Raw genomic sequence first — 17,088 nt, 5'->3', positions numbered from 1 at the left:
AGGACTGAAGGCCGGGGCTCATCCAAGTGACGGCAAGGACCTGGGCTCTCCTGCACCGCCGGGAGCAAGACACCTTCCTCCCTTCCCATGGAGACAGGACCGCACAAGGTGGAAAAGAGGCTCCCTTGTATTTGCGGGCGCTTCGGTGGGCGGAGGTGGGGAGAGACAAGACTAGCCAACAGCCCGAGCGCAGCAGGGTGGAGGGACGCCGGAGAGGCTGGACCTAGAACGGGGCGCGGGGACCTTGCACGGCGGCTTTCCAGATGCTGCCTCTGGCCTCGCTGGGCGGTGGCGAAGGCCAGCAGCATCCCCGGGCATTTCAATCACCGCCGTTGGGCATTTGTGCTCAGGTGTGGGCGGCGGGCTGCAGTCACCGCTCCGCGTGGACCCAGGGATGCTGCAAGGCTGTCTGCCCTCCGGGAGCCAAGTGTGCAGCTGCGAACTGCTCTGCTCAACTTAGTGATGCTCTTTTCAAGATGGTTTTACTCTTTGGTGGGAACCGAAGGGGCACGTCACCAGCGCTTCAGTGGCTGACGGGCACTGGTTGCTGCTGCAGCACACGGGTCTCACGGGAGGCCAGAGCCTGCGAGCAGGACCGCCTTGTCACCGCAGGGCTCCTCCGGACTTGCCTAGCATGGCAACTCAGGAAGCTCGAGGACACCAGGACCAGCTCGCGCACTCACCTATCTAGGAAACACGGTTCGGTGCCAGGCCCCTTTCCTCCGAGTGCCCACTCAAGCCCTGACCCTCACTCCCTGCTGCGAGGTCTGTCTCCCCTCTAGTTTGCTCGTCTCCACGGGGTGGGGAGCTGGCGGCGGCAGAATGGACATCCTGCGACACTCCACACAGGAGAGTGGACTGCTCTCTACCCCCACCCCCCCTGCCGCATTTGAATTGAGGAAGAGAAAGGCAGATAGATTCCGACCTGAGAACACCTTCAGCCCTCTGCACAGTCGTCCAGACGAGAGCCAGCTGGGGCCTCTCCCTGTCGGGCCCCAGGTGTCCAGCTCAAGGACTGGACCCCAGGAGGCCTCCGCCAGCGTAAAGGGAAGAGAAGAGTGTGCCCCAGCAGCTCCCCCACTTCACGCCCGCCCTCAGTGCCCTCGCCGTTCTCCCGGACAGGCCAGACCTCGCTGGCGTCTCGGGTGAGCTCTGCTCAGGTGTCTGTCCAAGTCTGGTTTACCATCTAGGCTTTCCTCTAATAGCGTGTCCCTTCCCTTGTGGACCGATGGGGTCCGCACACACCTGTGAGCCGCTTTTGTTCAGTACTACAGTGGAGACAGCCAGCCCGCCCCGCGTGACGCTGCAGTTAACATCGTTTTCTGTGAACACAGCGACTGTGGGTGCACCTGGGCTTCCAGTGCCGCGGTCACACCAGACCAGACCTTGAGGCCAAAGAAAAATTAGGGATGCTTGCACTGCCTTCTTAAAACCCGGTATTTCATCAGTAACTGGGTACTCTTTTATTAGCTGCAGCCCTTCAGTGGCCACCTCCGGCCCCACACTGACCACTGCTCGGCTGAGTCTCCCTCCCTTCTGCATCATGCTGCGGCCCCTGTGAGTACACTGCAGACCACCTTGCTAGATCAGATTAAGGCTTAAAATGAAACTTAAGATTTAAGCTTGAAATGTTTTCTAGCTTAAAGTAATTATATAAGAATATAATTATTTCATATTGATGTTAATTAACATTAATGTATAAAGCTCCTAGATTGTGATTTCCAACCTATTTTTATGTACCTGTGTTAATTTTGAGATAGTTGCAGATTTGAACACTTAGGACTTGAAACACACAGTCAGTCAGTAATGGCTCCCCCTAAACACAAAGCAAGGTGGTATTTTAGGCCCAACAGGTCTTAACAGGTGCATCCTAAGAGATGAACAGAGCCCGGCAGACCTACCACCAGGACGACAGGCTCACCTGGAGGAAGGCCCATCCTGGCTCTGATTATGTTCAGATAAACATCGACATTTAAACACACTTAATTATTAGTTCAAAGCCGAGTTGAAAAATTACCCTTTCCAAATGAGTCGCCCCTGTGTGAAGGTGCTTGAAGCCCAAATGCATGTAGTGAGCGTCTCATTATTACCCTAATGGATGGAACCACCTGGAGAGGGTGCTTGCTTGGCTTTCAGCTCTATGCTCCTCCTCAGTGGCCCTAAGACCAGCGCGCACCGCCTTTGAGCTGGGAGGCTTACCGTACTGAAGCCAGGTTCAAGGAGTGGGCACTGGTCTAGGCTCAAGCCTGTTAATCAGCGGAGTAGCTCTCACAAAAGCCCAGTCTAAGGGAACCTGGCAAATAATCCCAGCTAGAGGCCGGGCTTGTGTCACTATAACTTCAATTACCTCGCCATGTGTTCCTCAGGATGAAGGTGAGGTCGGTAAACTTAAACCCTCACAAACCACTCAACGACAAGGAAAGAAAGCGGACGCAATCGAATGAATTAAAAGTTTAATTCTGAACCATTTTATAACATATTTTCTCTTGAAGCATTGTATCACAGCAGGTTACAACAACTTTGGGATAAAAGGCAACTGGTAAACTGTCCAAAACAAGGTTCCAAATAACACCTCTTACTGATTTACCTACCCATACATATCCCAAATAAAAGTTTTTGATCAAAAACATGAAATAGATCCACCTGCTTATTTTAAGCATATTAAAAAGGAAACTAATTGGACCATTTCTATTTGTCTATTTTATACAAAAAGGCTACACAATGTTACACTTTCTTCAGATTACAATTAGAGTGATTATGAATTAGTGTTCTACACCATTACTCAATTCTTAAAAATCAGAAATTGCTGTAGCAGTATTCACTATAACATAACACTACGAGAGACTTAAAAAAAAACTAACAGTTACTGCAAAAAAAATTAAAAGAGCTAGTTCAAAGCAAGCAAAGTCAGTACCATTACAGACATTAAAAAACCGCTTAACAAGCAAGGCTAGGGTTTGGTAAACGCCATCCTGCCATCCGTCCTTGGGCATTCTCCACTTCTTGAGTCACTCCCCAAATCCATTTGTATTGTTACTCCTCGACCAAAAAGGACCAGAACAAAAAGTTTACTTCAAGTGTTCCCATAGGAAACTCAGCTTGGTTAGTGTCAGGCACTTTCTGAGATACCAGCCCACCCCTCGAGCCCTCTCGGCAACTCTACAGGCCAATCACAATGCAAGTTCAGACAATACAGCTGTATAAAGAGAGAAAGGCTGCTATTAATGTTTAAAACAGCAAATGTTACTCATTTGAGTATTAAGTTGCAAAAGCTGTGGCAAAAACATTAAAGTGAATAACTTCCACACAAGATCACGTAACAACCAGAAATCTGAGAACATCCACATGTTCCAAGACATCTCCTTTCAGAGTATGCATCTGTTTATGTGGCAGACTTACAAATGGCCTACACCACTCCCACCCGGCCGACCAGGTCTTTCTCAAGTTCTGTAGGCAGAGTGAAAGTATTCTACCCAAGCTGGCCTTTTAAACTTCTTACCTAAAGGATGCTTTACAGGTCAGTATCAAACCAGGCCAGCTGATTGCTGTCGCCCGGAGGCAGCCCGTCCATGAGGTCCTGGGCATGTCCCAGATCCGGCAGCCCATCAACAGGGTAGTCAGCAGCAGGGTGGTGGCCGCCCATCTCGTGCTCCATCATGGGGTCCATACCCAAGGCATCCTGGCCATACCCACCGGAGTGAAAGGAACGGTAGCTGGGATCTAGAAAGGGGTGGCAAGGGAGAGAAGGAGCACGGTTGACAAGCGCCCAGGTGTCCACAGGTTGTCAGCAATTCACCAGAAAGCGCTCCTCGCCGCCTCAGCCGGGCCACCGTGAGACTACACCGCCCCGACTGCCTCAGAGCCATACCACAGCGCAACCCCCAGCCCTTGTGTTTGGCCCTGGCAGAGACGCATGGCCCCTCAGGAGGACAAGCAGCAATCTACTGCGTCTGTCTACTGGGCAGCGACGAGTCACGGGAGGAAGGGAGAGGAAGGCAGCAAGGCCAGCAGGTACAGTCTACCTGATGCTGCATGGGTCATGCCCACAACGACCCCGAGGAAAGCTCTTTCCAAAGAAGCCTTACCACCTTCCATTCTAATTCAAATAGGGCTGACAATATTTATCTGTCATAGTAAGAAGCCTATGAGTTATGGCATGTTAGTAATTCGGTAAAACAAAATGGGATTATAAATAAAAGATGGTCTACCCATGCTTCACTGTCCAGATTTGGATTTGCTTTTCAGACAGTCTGAGCACACAGATACTTCCCATACTCTCACTTCCCTGGTGGGCTACAGGCAAAGGTATTGAGTTTTTTGACCAAGAAGAGAACGAAAGCCCGGCAGACGAGCACCAGGGACCTGCGTCTGCGAGGCTGGGACTCCACGGCCTCGAACTGCAGCCGCTGCCCTCCTGTCAGCACTGCTCGCCCGGGCCAGCAGACCTGTTCACGTCAGCCTAGTCGTGTCCAAGGGGGAGAAGCAGGAGACACATACCATCCTGGCGATATCCAAGGGGCTCTCCCTGGGCACCGATGTCAAGGCCAAGGTCAGCAGTCTAAACAAGTACAAATCAAGGAAGACTATGAAGCAGAGTACGCTCCGATGCGCTCTACAAACACACTGAACCTTACAGACACGGCTCATACTTGCAAGAGCCCTTCAGAACCTCACCCTCCAGGGCAAATGTTTCTTCTCTGCACGTAAGTGTACTACTAATGTGCTCTCCCAGCAAGTCTCTACCAAGCTCCTACTGTGTGCCAGGCTCTTCCTGGTACTAGTCATAGCAACAAACCAACGAGAGCTGCTGGCAGGAAGACTTCTGGCCTGAGCAGCTGTGAGGACTGTTTTGAGGGAGAGGGTGGATGGGAAAGTGAAGGGCTCAAGCTGGAATATGTCAAAAATACGCCTGGTAAAACCCAGCCAACACATTACTCCCTGGCAGTGAGGTTTTTTTTTAACCCCACATCTCATGGCATTCACTAAATGAGTGTAATTCACCGCTTGTGTACACTCTTGATCACTATAGGGGGGTAAACTCCCAGGGTGGTTTTAATTTTATTTACTTGAAGTATATTTTACTGGATACCTATATTGAGGACAAATACTGAAGAAAAATGTGCCATAGACAAGTATCAATAAACTGACTTCCAACTGTTTAGCATTCTGCCTCTTTCCTTAAACCTGTCTTAGAAATCTCGGTCTGACAGCTGTTCACTGACCTTCCTTGTGAGTTTTAGGGAACAACTTGCTCATAACGATTCTAAACAGGCTCTTCAAGGTGCACAGCCTTCCTCAGGGCAGCCACCGGGAACATAAAGACCACCCAACCTTGGAGCCAGGCTACAGGCAACTCCGATGACCGTGCACAGAGCGTAACCACCGGGCACGTGTGCACCTCCGCCTACCTCATTCCAAGCCATCGGCTCCGTTCTGAAGAGGGAGCTGGTCAGCTCGACTGAAAGCCGCTTCTTATAATCCTGGGGCTTGTCCTCAGACATTCGGAACAAAACCGCCGCTGCATACGTGGCTGGGAGAGGGACGGGGAGGAGCGGCCGTCAGGAGAAGCCAGGGCACATGCCCTCCCCCCGCAGGCCCCGCTGAGTCTACTTGCCCACGCCTTCGTTCCTGGAGTGGAGCAGCTCCGTCAGAGGGGCCGTGGCTCCCTCGGCTTCGATAGCTTCTGCCGCCTCCTTGTCCTGAGCCAGCTCACAGAGGACCCCTGCAGCTACTCTCTGGATATTTTCAATGGGAGAATAAAGCAGCTAAGGAGGAAACACACAAAACCTAATTAGAACTGAAACCGAGGCCTGGCAAGTGCCGCTGTGGTGCCAAGATCCCAATCTGGAGAGTAAGAACGTTCACTCTGGGTGAAAGTCATATTCTCTGCACTCACGCCCTTGGGGGTATAAGGCTCCAGAACACTGGATTTCTAGGAGAACTTAGCTACAGACTCTTTAGAGGTGATTCTAACAGATCTAACATTTAAGCTGGCTGGGGCCCTGTGCCCTAGCAGCCCAGCCAGCTCTCCATCCCCCGAAACCAAGCACCCTCAAAGTGTCAAGTCTCTCCCTGAGGCGTTTGTCCCAGCCTTCCTCCGCAACGAAGGGAAATTTCATAAAATTATAGGGATCTCTATTTTGGTCTAATTTTCTGGAGTTTTGGGGACATAGAAGTCCTACAACATCTTACTCAAAACCAGCATACCTGCACAAACAATGGAATGGTATTCAGTCCTCTGATTACGATTCGGTTGTGAACGTCCCGGGCTAGGATGTGCAAGGCTCCTGTACAACCCTCAACTATTTCTTCCATGCGGACACCCTCCTACCAAGAGAAATATGGTCAGCACACAGGTATTCTCTCAGGTCTCTACACGTGAAAGGCTTTCCGTTCTCAGCAGCAGTGACTGGACTACAGTCCAGTGCATTGTGTACTCCAAGGTCCACACAGTCCGCCCTGGCTCAGGAATGAGGAAGACCGCGTGCCGTTGAGTCTCCCCGTCCTCCCCTCGCACGCCGCACGCCAAACAGGCCGGCCTCCGTGTGTGCAGCTCCCGTCCGCAGACCCGGCCAGCCACGGGCCAGAATAGTGGGGAAAAAACTTCATCTCCCGACACACACTTGTCAGTATAACTATTCACAATGTATTTGTGTTAGGTATTATAAATGATTTAGAAATTACTTAATGTACACAGCAGAACATACAAATACTAGGCTGTTTATATAAGGTACTTGACCATTTGCAGGTGTTGGTGTGCGTGTGTGTGTGTGTGGGGGGGGTACTGAAACAAACCCCACAGGCACCAAACAAGGGCCCGCAGTGCCACATATCGTGTCCTCGAGGAGGACTTTCTTACAACAGGCCACCAGCCACTCAGGGCAGAGGGTGTATGTTAAAAAAAAAAAAGCATACAAAGATGCTCGAACTATGCCAAATGTTTTAATTTTCTTCATATTTTATATTTTCATACAACCACATCTTGGGTGAAAACTTTGCATGCTTTTATTACCAGTGGCTAACATTCTACTGAGCTAACAAGGAGAAAATCCACCTCTTATCACGACTCCTCCGGCCAGCCATGGTAGCACACACCTGAAATCCCAGTACTTGGGAGGCTGAGACGGGAGGATGGCAGGTGTGAGTCTAGCCCCAGCAACCTCAGGAAACCCTCCACAACTTAGTGAGATCCTGTTTCCAAATACAAAAGGAAACAGGGCCGGGAATGTAGCTCAGAGGTAGGTTGCTCCCAGGGTTCAATCCCCAGAACCACAAAAACAAAACTGTTTAACATACTGTCTATGGAGGTGGAGGAGGAAGTCCTTGCAAAATTTAAGTTTGATTTGCTGTTTCTGGGGTAAAGTTTTAAAAAATTACGATTTTGTCACATTTAGCAGCTTTTATAAACAACTTGATTTTTTGTGAAGACACATACTCTTCTTTTTAGAGAAGAGGTTTAAGGAAAGGTGCCCTCTGCATTCGACCCCGCCACCCTGAGGAGATGGGGAAGCAAAGCCACGGCCGAGTGCACGCAGCAGTGCAGGGCTCCTGGAGTCAGCCTGCAGGCTCTCCTTATTTTCTAAAGCAACTTAAGAGAAAGAGCCAGTGTTAAGACTCAAACTTGATGACAGAGGAGAGTATTATGGGTAAAGACTCCAGAAATGCTACTGCCTATTAAAATTTGGCAATTATTCTTAGAATTGTGACTATGTAAGCCTCTCATCGGAGACAGTGAAAGGCCTGTTAAGTACTGGCAGGCACGATTCGCCCCGCAGTGGGAAGCAGCTCAAGTGAGATGGGCTCCATTGGGCCTGCTAAGGAAGTACAGCCTGTAAGTCATGAAGGCAGCACCAGCGCCCAGGCCTGCCGCAGTCACAGACCAGCCCCACCAAGACCGGCCATGCTGAGCTGGGGCCCACAACCGCGCGCACCCAGGCTCCTGTGGACACACATTCCTTCTCGAGAAGCACCTACCACAAACTGCTGCTGCGTCCCACCCATAGATGTGCGGCGCTGGGTGTCCTGGTGGGCACGCACAAGCAGCTGAACCAGTCGTGGAATGGCGCCCTGCTCACGCAGAGGGGCGTGATTGGCTGGACAGAGGGCAAGATTCCGAATCAACCCAACAGTAGCCTGCAGATGAGAGGAAGAATTGCCATATGACTCAATCTTTCTCTTAGCCTAAACTTCCTACTACAACTACTGATATCAACTCACAGTCGAACTACACCAACACTTCAGACTTTCACCTCCCATCCCAGCCACGCTTCCTATGGAATACAACCCCCCTTTATCAATCCCTATGCCTCCTCAGCTCAGGGAGTTCATTCAATTCTGCAACGTTCTACTCTGATGCCGTACCTTTATCAGAGGCCAATGGGATGGTGGGTGTAGAAGTTTGACCACAACTGGTAGTCCATAGTGGAGGCGAACGGCGTTCTGGGCCATCTCTGCCTCCTGGTGCCTGCTGGTCAGATGTCGAAGGGCACAGATGGCAGGCTCAGTGATGTCCTCCCTGTCGCCGGCACGGAGCACGGTGCGCACAAGAGCCTCTATGCCGCCCACCTGGCACACCATCATCTTGTTCTTGTAGTTATTGCAAGTGAGGTTAGAAAGAATTCCAGCTGCACAAGTGACCACGTTTATGTCATCTGAGCCCAGAAGCTGAACGAGAGTCCCGAGAAGGCCTTCCATCCCTTCCTATGGAGAGAAGAACAGACGCTCAGCACCCACTTGCCATGCTAAGAGGCCACCCAGGTGCCAGCTGCAGACTTTACCTGTTTCGTTGCGGCATCTGAAAGATTCCTAAGCGTCCAAAGGCAGTTCTGAACAAGACGCTGACTTGGATCTGTCAGGTGAAGCCCTAACGCTTGCATTCCACCTAGAAATCAAAAGCACAAGCCGTGCCGTTAGCTGGACGCGCGCCAGCCGGAGCGTCGTCCTCACAGCGAGCGCCGCATCGCCATGGCCCTCCCCGCAATGCCAGGATGCTGCTCAGCTTCTCTTCCTTCTCTAGCTCGCCTCGCTAATGAGAGATGCTGTCGAATGCCCGACTCCTCCTTTCACAGGCGGAAGAGGTCGTTATTTCCACTGCCCCCCTGTAGGTCACAATCTTTTTATTTCCTTTCATAATGCAACCATTTCAAAACTATTTACTGAGTACCAGGCCCTGTTCTGAGCTGGAAATTACCAGTAAGATAGAGGAGGCTGGTAAGTAAGCACGTGTATAATTAATAAAACGGCACAATATGCTGGATGGTATGAGGAGTGATAAGAGAAAAACAGGACCGTGAGCAGGCAGGCTCACTGCAGGTCTAGTAAGGTAGGAAGGCTGCGTCAGTGTGGGCCGACATCTGAGTAGCCAAGTAAACTCCTGGCTACAAGCAACCTTGAACAAAGGCACTGGAATACTTCTGCCAGGGACAAGATGACAAAGTCACCAGCCAGCCGGGCACGGAGGCGTGCGCCTGCAGCCCTCACTATTCGGCTGAGGCAGGAAGGTCACTTGAGCCTGGCCAACATGCTGAGAGCCCCATCTAAATAAAGAGCCCCAAGGTGCATACGTCCCATCCCTCAGGATCCTCATGACACGCTTATTCTGCCATAGGAGTGTACATGGAAAACTAACCCCACATACCAGTTTAACTCCGCCCACTTTTCAACTAAAATACTGTGTGAAGGCAGCAGGAGACAATTTCCCTGTCTCCCTGTTCATCTTCAGATCAGGTTAAGCCTACTTGCTAGGATTCTCAAGCTACTCTTTCAAACCTCCTTACCTATCGCAACAGTAGCTTAGTCCTCCTGCTTGCAAAGACAGAGATCAGCTCTGGATTCTTCCTCACACAGAGCGCACACAGCATTTACTAAACGGACTCCGTGCCTTCCCTCTACATAGCATACTAACTCCGAGAGTAGACCTGGAGCCCGAGGACCACGGCCCGTAGACACAGCAGGTCAGGGTGACAGCCCCACGCGTGTGGCGGGGCCCCCCGCCCTCAGCTAGGAGGTGCGCCCAGGTCTGGCCCCACATCCTGCATACCAGTGCCCTGAGCCACTCCCCCACGTGCCTGTCACCACACGCCAGGACACCGCCTTGTCAAAATCGTGCCCTTCCCGAGAGAGGTTCACTTCATGGTACCAACGTCCTCCCCAGCACCAGCCCTTCCGATAACTCCCATGGCCTCAGTAATAAGCCAGTCTGATTCTTTTACAAGTCTCCAGCACTTGTCACTCGCTACATCCTTTGAAGACAAGCTACCTCATCTGGAGGGCTGGTGTCTCCTGCAGTGATTCAGACTATCTGGAGGATGCCGCGGTGGAATTCCTGCAAACACAGACTGCTCTGCCGCCGCTCCCTGCTCCAACACCAGACATCAGAATAACCTAGAGGAACCGCGGGGACGCTTCACCGCGTGCACCCTACGTCTCTCCCAACCGACCTACACATTCTACACCTATCTCAAAAGGAATCCAGCCTAAAGCTTCAGGAGCAAGCCCAGGGCTCAAGCATGCAGCGCGTGGCCCTGCCGAGCCCATCAGCCTAGCCCTGTGATGCTCGCCCACCACTCAGGACAGTCCATCTACACGGCCCCCTTCAGCAATCTCTCTCCTCTCTAAGACACTGTGCACGTTTCTTTGCCCGGAAAGCACTTAACCCCTCCTTGCGGAAAAAATAAAGGCCCCTTCCTACCCTTCAGCCCTGTCCTCCGCCGGCTATTAGCTGCCCACTTCTCATGCCGCAGGCCTTCCAATCTGCAACCGCCTCAGACACCTGCGTTGCCCTCACAGGACTGCAAGGGCAGCCACGGGGACTATGCCTGTGCGCCGCCCGGGGCACTCTGCCATCACCTTGCTTGAGACATCAGAGCAGCCTGGGGAACTTAATGATGGCTTCCCATCCTGTACATCTCCAGCTACCACTGTTCAGTATCTCTTGATTTTAAAAAAATCAACGGTTCAGAAATTCTCAAGAGTCAATCTAACAATCTTTTTTTTTTTTTTTTGGCTGTACTAAAGATGGAAACCAGGGGCATTCTACCTCTGAGCTACACCCCCAGACTTATTTTTTAATTCTTTATTTTGAAACAGGGTCTCACTAAGTTGCAGAGGGCCTCGCTAAGTAGCTGGGACCGGCTGCAAACCCGGATCCTCCTGTCTCAGCCTCCCAAGTACTGGATTACAAGTATGCGCCACCATACCCGGCTATAATCTGTATTTTTAAACAAGCACCACAGGTGCCTCTGGAATGAGTAGCTAAAAAGAATGTAAACCCTCTTACTCCATGAGCCCAGCTTATGCCTACGGTGCCACCGGCAGCAACCTCAGGAAAGCTTAATCCCCTTGTTCCCTAAACTTCTCAAATCACTCTCAAGTGAAAAACACAGGTTACCATTATCAGCCAACTACTAGAAGTGTTACCAGCTCTATACCCCAACACTCTCTTCCACTAAATGCCTTATTTTTCTTTCTAGGGGGATTTGAAGCTTGTTTTGAAAGGCTAGGAAGATGCTGTCAGATGTGACTGAAAACAAAGGATTCCAGGTAACTAAAATGTAACCTGTATTTCTACCCAGAAAGCCTTACTGCCAATTTATTTCATTATTTCATTACACACGATCCATAACAGGAGATTCTGGTACAAACCATAGACCCTTTTCTTCTACCACCAGCATGTCCATAATATAATCTACTAACTATGATTTGCATCATTAAAAACAGAAAATAAAAATACTTAGAGGGAACAGTAAAACTTTTTTTTTTTTCTTATTAGAGTACCTGCTCACTGAGAATACAGTATTATGTGTAACACATAATTTAGATCCTTTATATCCACAAGTATGTTGGAAAAGAAAATCTTGGGTCAACCCAAAAATCAGAATTAAAAACTAATGGTAGGCCTCTACAACTTAGTGAGACTCTGTTTCAAAATTAAAAAATTAAAAAATCAGGCTGGGGTATAGCTTGGAGGTAGAATTCCCCTAGGTTCCTTCCCCAGTACTGCCAAAACAAACAAACAAAAAATGGGGGGTGGGGGGAGCCGAGCATGGTTGTAATCCTAGTACTTGGGAGACAGGAGGATCACAGGTTTGCAGCCAGCCTCAGCAACTTGTGATACCCTCCATAACTTAGCGAGACCCTGTTTCAGAATAAAGAATAAAAAATTGGGCTGGGAGTGAAGCGCAGAGGTAGAGTGCCTCTGGGTTCTACCCCCACTACCACAATAAACAAAAACACAAAGGGCTGAGGCTGTAATTTGGATAGAATGCTCCTACATTCAATCCTCAAAAAAAAAAAAATTCCCACCCAATGTCCCCAAGCACTGCGCTTGTTTTCATCTGTAGCAACTATCAAGAATGTTGCCTGAAGTGGACCGTGCACCAGGCGGCAAGCAGAACTTACTCTCCACTACGCTCTTGGCCAGCAACTCAGCAGGGCCCTGCACTTTAGTCGGTAAAGTCCTAGTCCCTTGCTCTACGAAAAGTAGTCCAATTAGAGCTGGACGCTGAGGATGCAGCCTCACAAGATATACTTACCAGCTTCTACGATAGCCGGCTTATTGCTAGAGCAGACAGACAGCACCTTCAGCACTCTGCTCGTGGTCCACAGCAGCTTCTCGTACGTGTAGGTCCGCATTATATTTACTAGAGCTTGGGGTCCACCGCTAGCCAGGATGATCAGCTAAAAAGGCGTGTATACACTGTTAGTAATGAACTTGACCAAACGCCTGAGAAAGCCCTATTGGCAATTCCATTACACAAGCTTGGCCTCAGACTTAACTATATTCCTAGACCGCACACCAGGCTCTATCTAACCCCTCCACTAAATAGAGCATCCCAGTCCTCTCCAGACTACATCAACTCTGGCCAGATTTCCTTCTCCCAACATGGTTCACAGTGAAAGAAAAGAAAGAAAAGTAACCATGTTGCTATGCAAGTTGTATCGAAACTGACTGGACATGAACAGAATGGGCACCCAAAATCCTCATCATTTGGTCTTCTCGTTTTCTTAATCATACCCACCTTAAAGAGAGATTCCATAAAACAAGCATCCACTCTGGCCCTTTCTTTCCCTGCCCTAGATCTCTACAAACGCACCTCCCCTCAACACCACCAGCCTATCCAAACCTCACTCCTCCTCACTGGCTGTCCTCCTAAGCTCCAGCGCCTCGTGTGCTCCTCCCTGTCCTGGCCGGGCCCTTCTCTCTCCTCTTGGCAAGCCAGCTGGGCTCACTCTCTGGAGGCTCCGTGGGCCTCCAGCAGGGCCTGCTCACCGCCCTGTTAACACAGCGATGAAACTGCAAGCGGCGCCATGCTCTCCTGCCCGAGAGCGAGAACGCAGAGCCCGCTGTGTTGCTAGTACTTTGCATAGCGCTTTACGTACACACTCAGATTTCTCTGAAGAGACGTCCAACCTTTCTACGATGCACACCGTGAGGCATACTATGAGTTTCTAAGAGTTCAAGCTGTGATATGCCGGGGGCGGGGGTTTCCAATGCCCCATGAAAACCACAGGAAGAACAACTTTTTTACCTTGCTCTCTTGGTTGCCGTAAGCTAAGATCTGAAGGCAGTCTGTTGTAATGGCCAAGAACTTAACGTTTGTTTTGTTGAGCAGAGCAACCATCTTCTGCAGCCCGCCAGCTAAGCGCACAGCCATTTTGGCTCCTTCCTGATGTAATAAAAGGTTGTGCAGAGTGGTAATGGCGTAGAACAACACGGAGTCCACTGGTGACCTGGAGAGAGGAAAGGGCCCGTCAGAAACGCGTGGCTCCCCCCGCCCCGTTCCACGTCCCTGCCGTGCTCACCCGAGCATCTTCACCAGGGCAGGGATGCCCCCGGACTTAAAGATGGCCAGCAGGCCCTCACGGTGGTGGGAGAGGTTGTGCAAGGTGCCTGCAGTGCAGCGAGCTGTCTCCACGTCATTTGTGTTCTGCATGGTGCGGACAATAGCAGAAACCATCTGGGGCGAACGCATGATGGCGTGTCTGGATGCTTCCTTCTTAGAAAGCTGATGGACCATGACCGCAGCCTTATTAACTACCACCTGTACCATGGGAATTAAGAAACACCATCAGTTTGCAGGTGCTGGCTCTGGGCAGCCCCCTGTGAACACTCCCTTGGGCCTCCTCCTGAGCAGGGGAAGCTCGCTGTGCCAGTCACCTGGTCCTCGTCGTTCAGCAGCTTTGTCAGCTCCGGGATGGCACGCGTGGCCAGCTCTGCATCGTCTTGGTAATTAATCAAGTTCACCACCGCATGTTTCAGCATCTGTGACGGTTCGGCCAAGCGCTGGACGTTAGTGGGATGAGCGGCATCAAACTGCGTGGATGGGATCTGCATGCCCTCGTCCAGCGTCTCGGGGAACATGGCGGCACGCACCCTCTGTGCGCGTGTCATCGCATACTGCCCGTCGATATCTGTGAGAGAGTGGGCACTCGCTGACATGCTGTGAGCATCACGCCCCGCTCCGTATGCGCCACACTGACTGGAGAGCCCTCAAGCCACACTGCGCCTTCTTAAGGCAGTGGTACTTACCCGCTACTTGTTCTTGAGTGAAGGACTGAGAAAATCCCTGCTCCCACTCATACAGGACTTGGGAGGTGTCCACATCCTCTTCCTCGGGGTTGCCCTTACCACTCAGAGAAGGAGCCGTGGTAGTGGCACCAGAGTGGATCCCAGAGTCTAGGTAGGACTGTTGTTGCCAGTGACTGACGGCGGCTTTTCTGTCTGGCTCCATGGCCATGTCCAACTCCATCAAATCAGCTGTAAATATGAAACATATCAGTACACTGAAAACATGACTTTAATTTTAAATCTGTGATATGGCCCACTGGAAAATTTGTAGAAATAAAGTCAAATCTGAAAGGCAGCCAAAAGAAGCAGAATGAAAGCCAGGACTAGCTCAGTGATGAAATTACCTACGCCCTTAGGGCACCGCCTAACACTCCCTTCCTGGACCAGTAGAAGAGCACAGCATCCAGGCTGCAGAGCCCATCCAGACTGGATCCTGACAGTGGCCGGTGTGTGCTTCACCACGCCACAGAAGTGAGCACAAAATGGAAGAAAGGCAGCCCGACCGGGGACAGAGGAGGGAGCAGGGAGGCTGAGCCAGACTGGTCAGCAGCAATGGGGCAGAGCCCAGTTCAGTAACCAGAGCGTCATGAGACAAACCTTGAGTAGCCATTGTCCACACACGATTTTCAGAACAGTTGTACACCGAACTTCAGATACCCTGAAAAGAGTTCATCAAGCCATTAGGATTTTAACATGTGATCAATAGGAAAACCAGTGATTTCACATATGTAAATTTTAACATCTAAGCCATACCTATTTTGGCAACATTTATTAAAAACAGTCACAAATGAAGACAACTTAAGGGCTCATGGCCTCTAGACAGTTCTAATGACAAAATTTCTTTTATTATAAAAGCTGCCTCGAGTACATCTTGTACTACAAACTAACACATTAAGTATTAGAAGTGAACACACTGGGTGTGTAAAGATATGAAATAAATTTAAATGTGAACTGTGGTTTTTAACTAACATATAAAGGAGTTTAAATGTTTAGCCCAGGTTAAGGTATTATTTCTTTACATAAAGGAAGCACAGTTGGCTTTTCCTAAACTTGCTCTTCTACCATCGGATTGGAGGAGGGTTTTATAGGGCTAAACCCAGAGGCATTCTCCCTCCAAGTTACACCAATGACCCATTTAGTTTTTATTTTGATGTAGGGAAGCAATATTTGACACTATATAGTAGGCAAAAATGACAGATAAACAGAAAATGGCAAAGGTGATTCCTGTCCTCTAGAATATTCAATTTTAAGATGATTTACTACGCAGGCTTGTGTGTTTAATGCCTTGATTCAGTAGGATGGAGTGTGGCATAAAGACGCATGTGATGTTCAGATCACATTTTTAAAAATACTCTGTTGGAAGGCACTTGCCTTCTCTATGCATGCATGCTCTGTATTCTATATGGAAGAGATGACTGGAAGAAGTAATTGCACCTCCACCTCTCTGAAAAAATAGGTTCCCACTCCAACTCCCAGACTTAAAGCATACGCTAGATGGAACTCATCCTTTGACCTATGCAACAGGCTCAGAAAACAGCTAACAGTCAGGTCTAGAGATGGACCAAGGCCTCCTTCCACACAGCTGAATTCAAGGAAAATAATAAAGAATGTTTTTCTCATTAGCCAAAACACCAGCCATTTCCTCAAAGCCAGAACATTTCAGACATGTACAAACTGATAGTAACCATTTGTATGCTGGGAAATTCTTGCTCCTCACTGTAACCTTGAGGTAAAAATGGGGATCTCATTCCTGCCACTGTTCTGCAGACTCATCCAAATATACCACAAGAGCCGGCACGGTGGGCACGCTTGTGATCCAGCATTCAGGAGGCTGAGACCGGAGGATCGCGGTTCGCAGACAGCCTCAGCTACTTAGGCCCTCTGCAACTCAGTGAGACCTGGTTTCAAAATAAAGAATAAAAAATAAGGCAGGGGGTGTAGCTTGGAGGTCAAATGTCCCTGGGTTCCATCCCCAGACCTGCAAAAAACAAAACAAAACAAAACACAAAAAAAAAACCCAAAATCTGAGTATTCAACAAAGAAATGGAAGAGACTATCCAGGGAGAACTAGGGCAGTCTCACCGTAAAGAAAAGCCTTCCTCATTCTTCCTCTAACCAGAGCCTTCATGGCCAAGGCCCAGCTTCCTCCACCACTCCCTGCCAATTATTAAAGGGCCCTCCTAGAGCTCATAAGCCACCCAGGCTTACTAACCACTTCAGCAAACCATCAACGGCAAAGCAGAGCCCCAGGAAACCCAACAGAAAAACTGAACTTAGAAAAAAATGGGTGTAAAGAAGGGAGAGAAATATTTTGACTTGATAAATAAAATAAAAAGTTCAATAGAAACTGAAGTTGAGAAAATCTCCCAGAGCATAAAGGGAAAGACAGCGAGAGAAAAGAGAAATTAGGTGACTAGTCCAGAAGACTTAAAGTTTCAACTAAGGCATTTCAGAAAGAAGAAGCTACTCAGCACCAATCAACAGGCAGAGGGTACTTAAAATTATGAAACAGCTGGGCA

At 49.6% G+C, this 17,088-nt stretch overlaps 1 protein-coding gene across 1 annotated transcript; it reads right to left on the bottom strand.

Moving 5' to 3' along the window:
* Positions 1 to 3,511: 3,511 nt before the first annotated feature.
* CTNNB1 (catenin beta 1) lies at positions 3,512 to 14,753 on the bottom strand (the record flags this gene model as incomplete). Its single annotated transcript, XM_080715922.1, has 13 exons — positions 14,531 to 14,753; positions 14,159 to 14,412; positions 13,804 to 14,042; positions 13,530 to 13,731; positions 12,534 to 12,678; positions 8,778 to 8,881; positions 8,362 to 8,700; positions 7,975 to 8,133; positions 6,208 to 6,327; positions 5,615 to 5,765; positions 5,409 to 5,530; positions 4,498 to 4,558; positions 3,512 to 3,720 (listed from the first exon to the last, which is right to left on the bottom strand). Exons 1-13 carry the CDS (start codon positions 14,748 to 14,750, stop codon positions 3,512 to 3,514), a joined length of 2,325 nt encoding a protein of 774 aa, XP_080572048.1. The 5' UTR covers positions 14,751 to 14,753.
* Positions 14,754 to 17,088: the final 2,335 nt, after the last annotated feature.

The sequence above is a fragment of the Muscardinus avellanarius genome, assembly GCF_963383645.1.
Source record: "Muscardinus avellanarius genome assembly, chromosome: 18".
NCBI classification, from domain to species: Eukaryota; Metazoa; Chordata; class Mammalia; order Rodentia; family Gliridae; genus Muscardinus; species Muscardinus avellanarius.
Note: the sequence above shows the minus strand (reverse complement) of the source record. Positions and strands in the feature narration are given on the sequence as shown.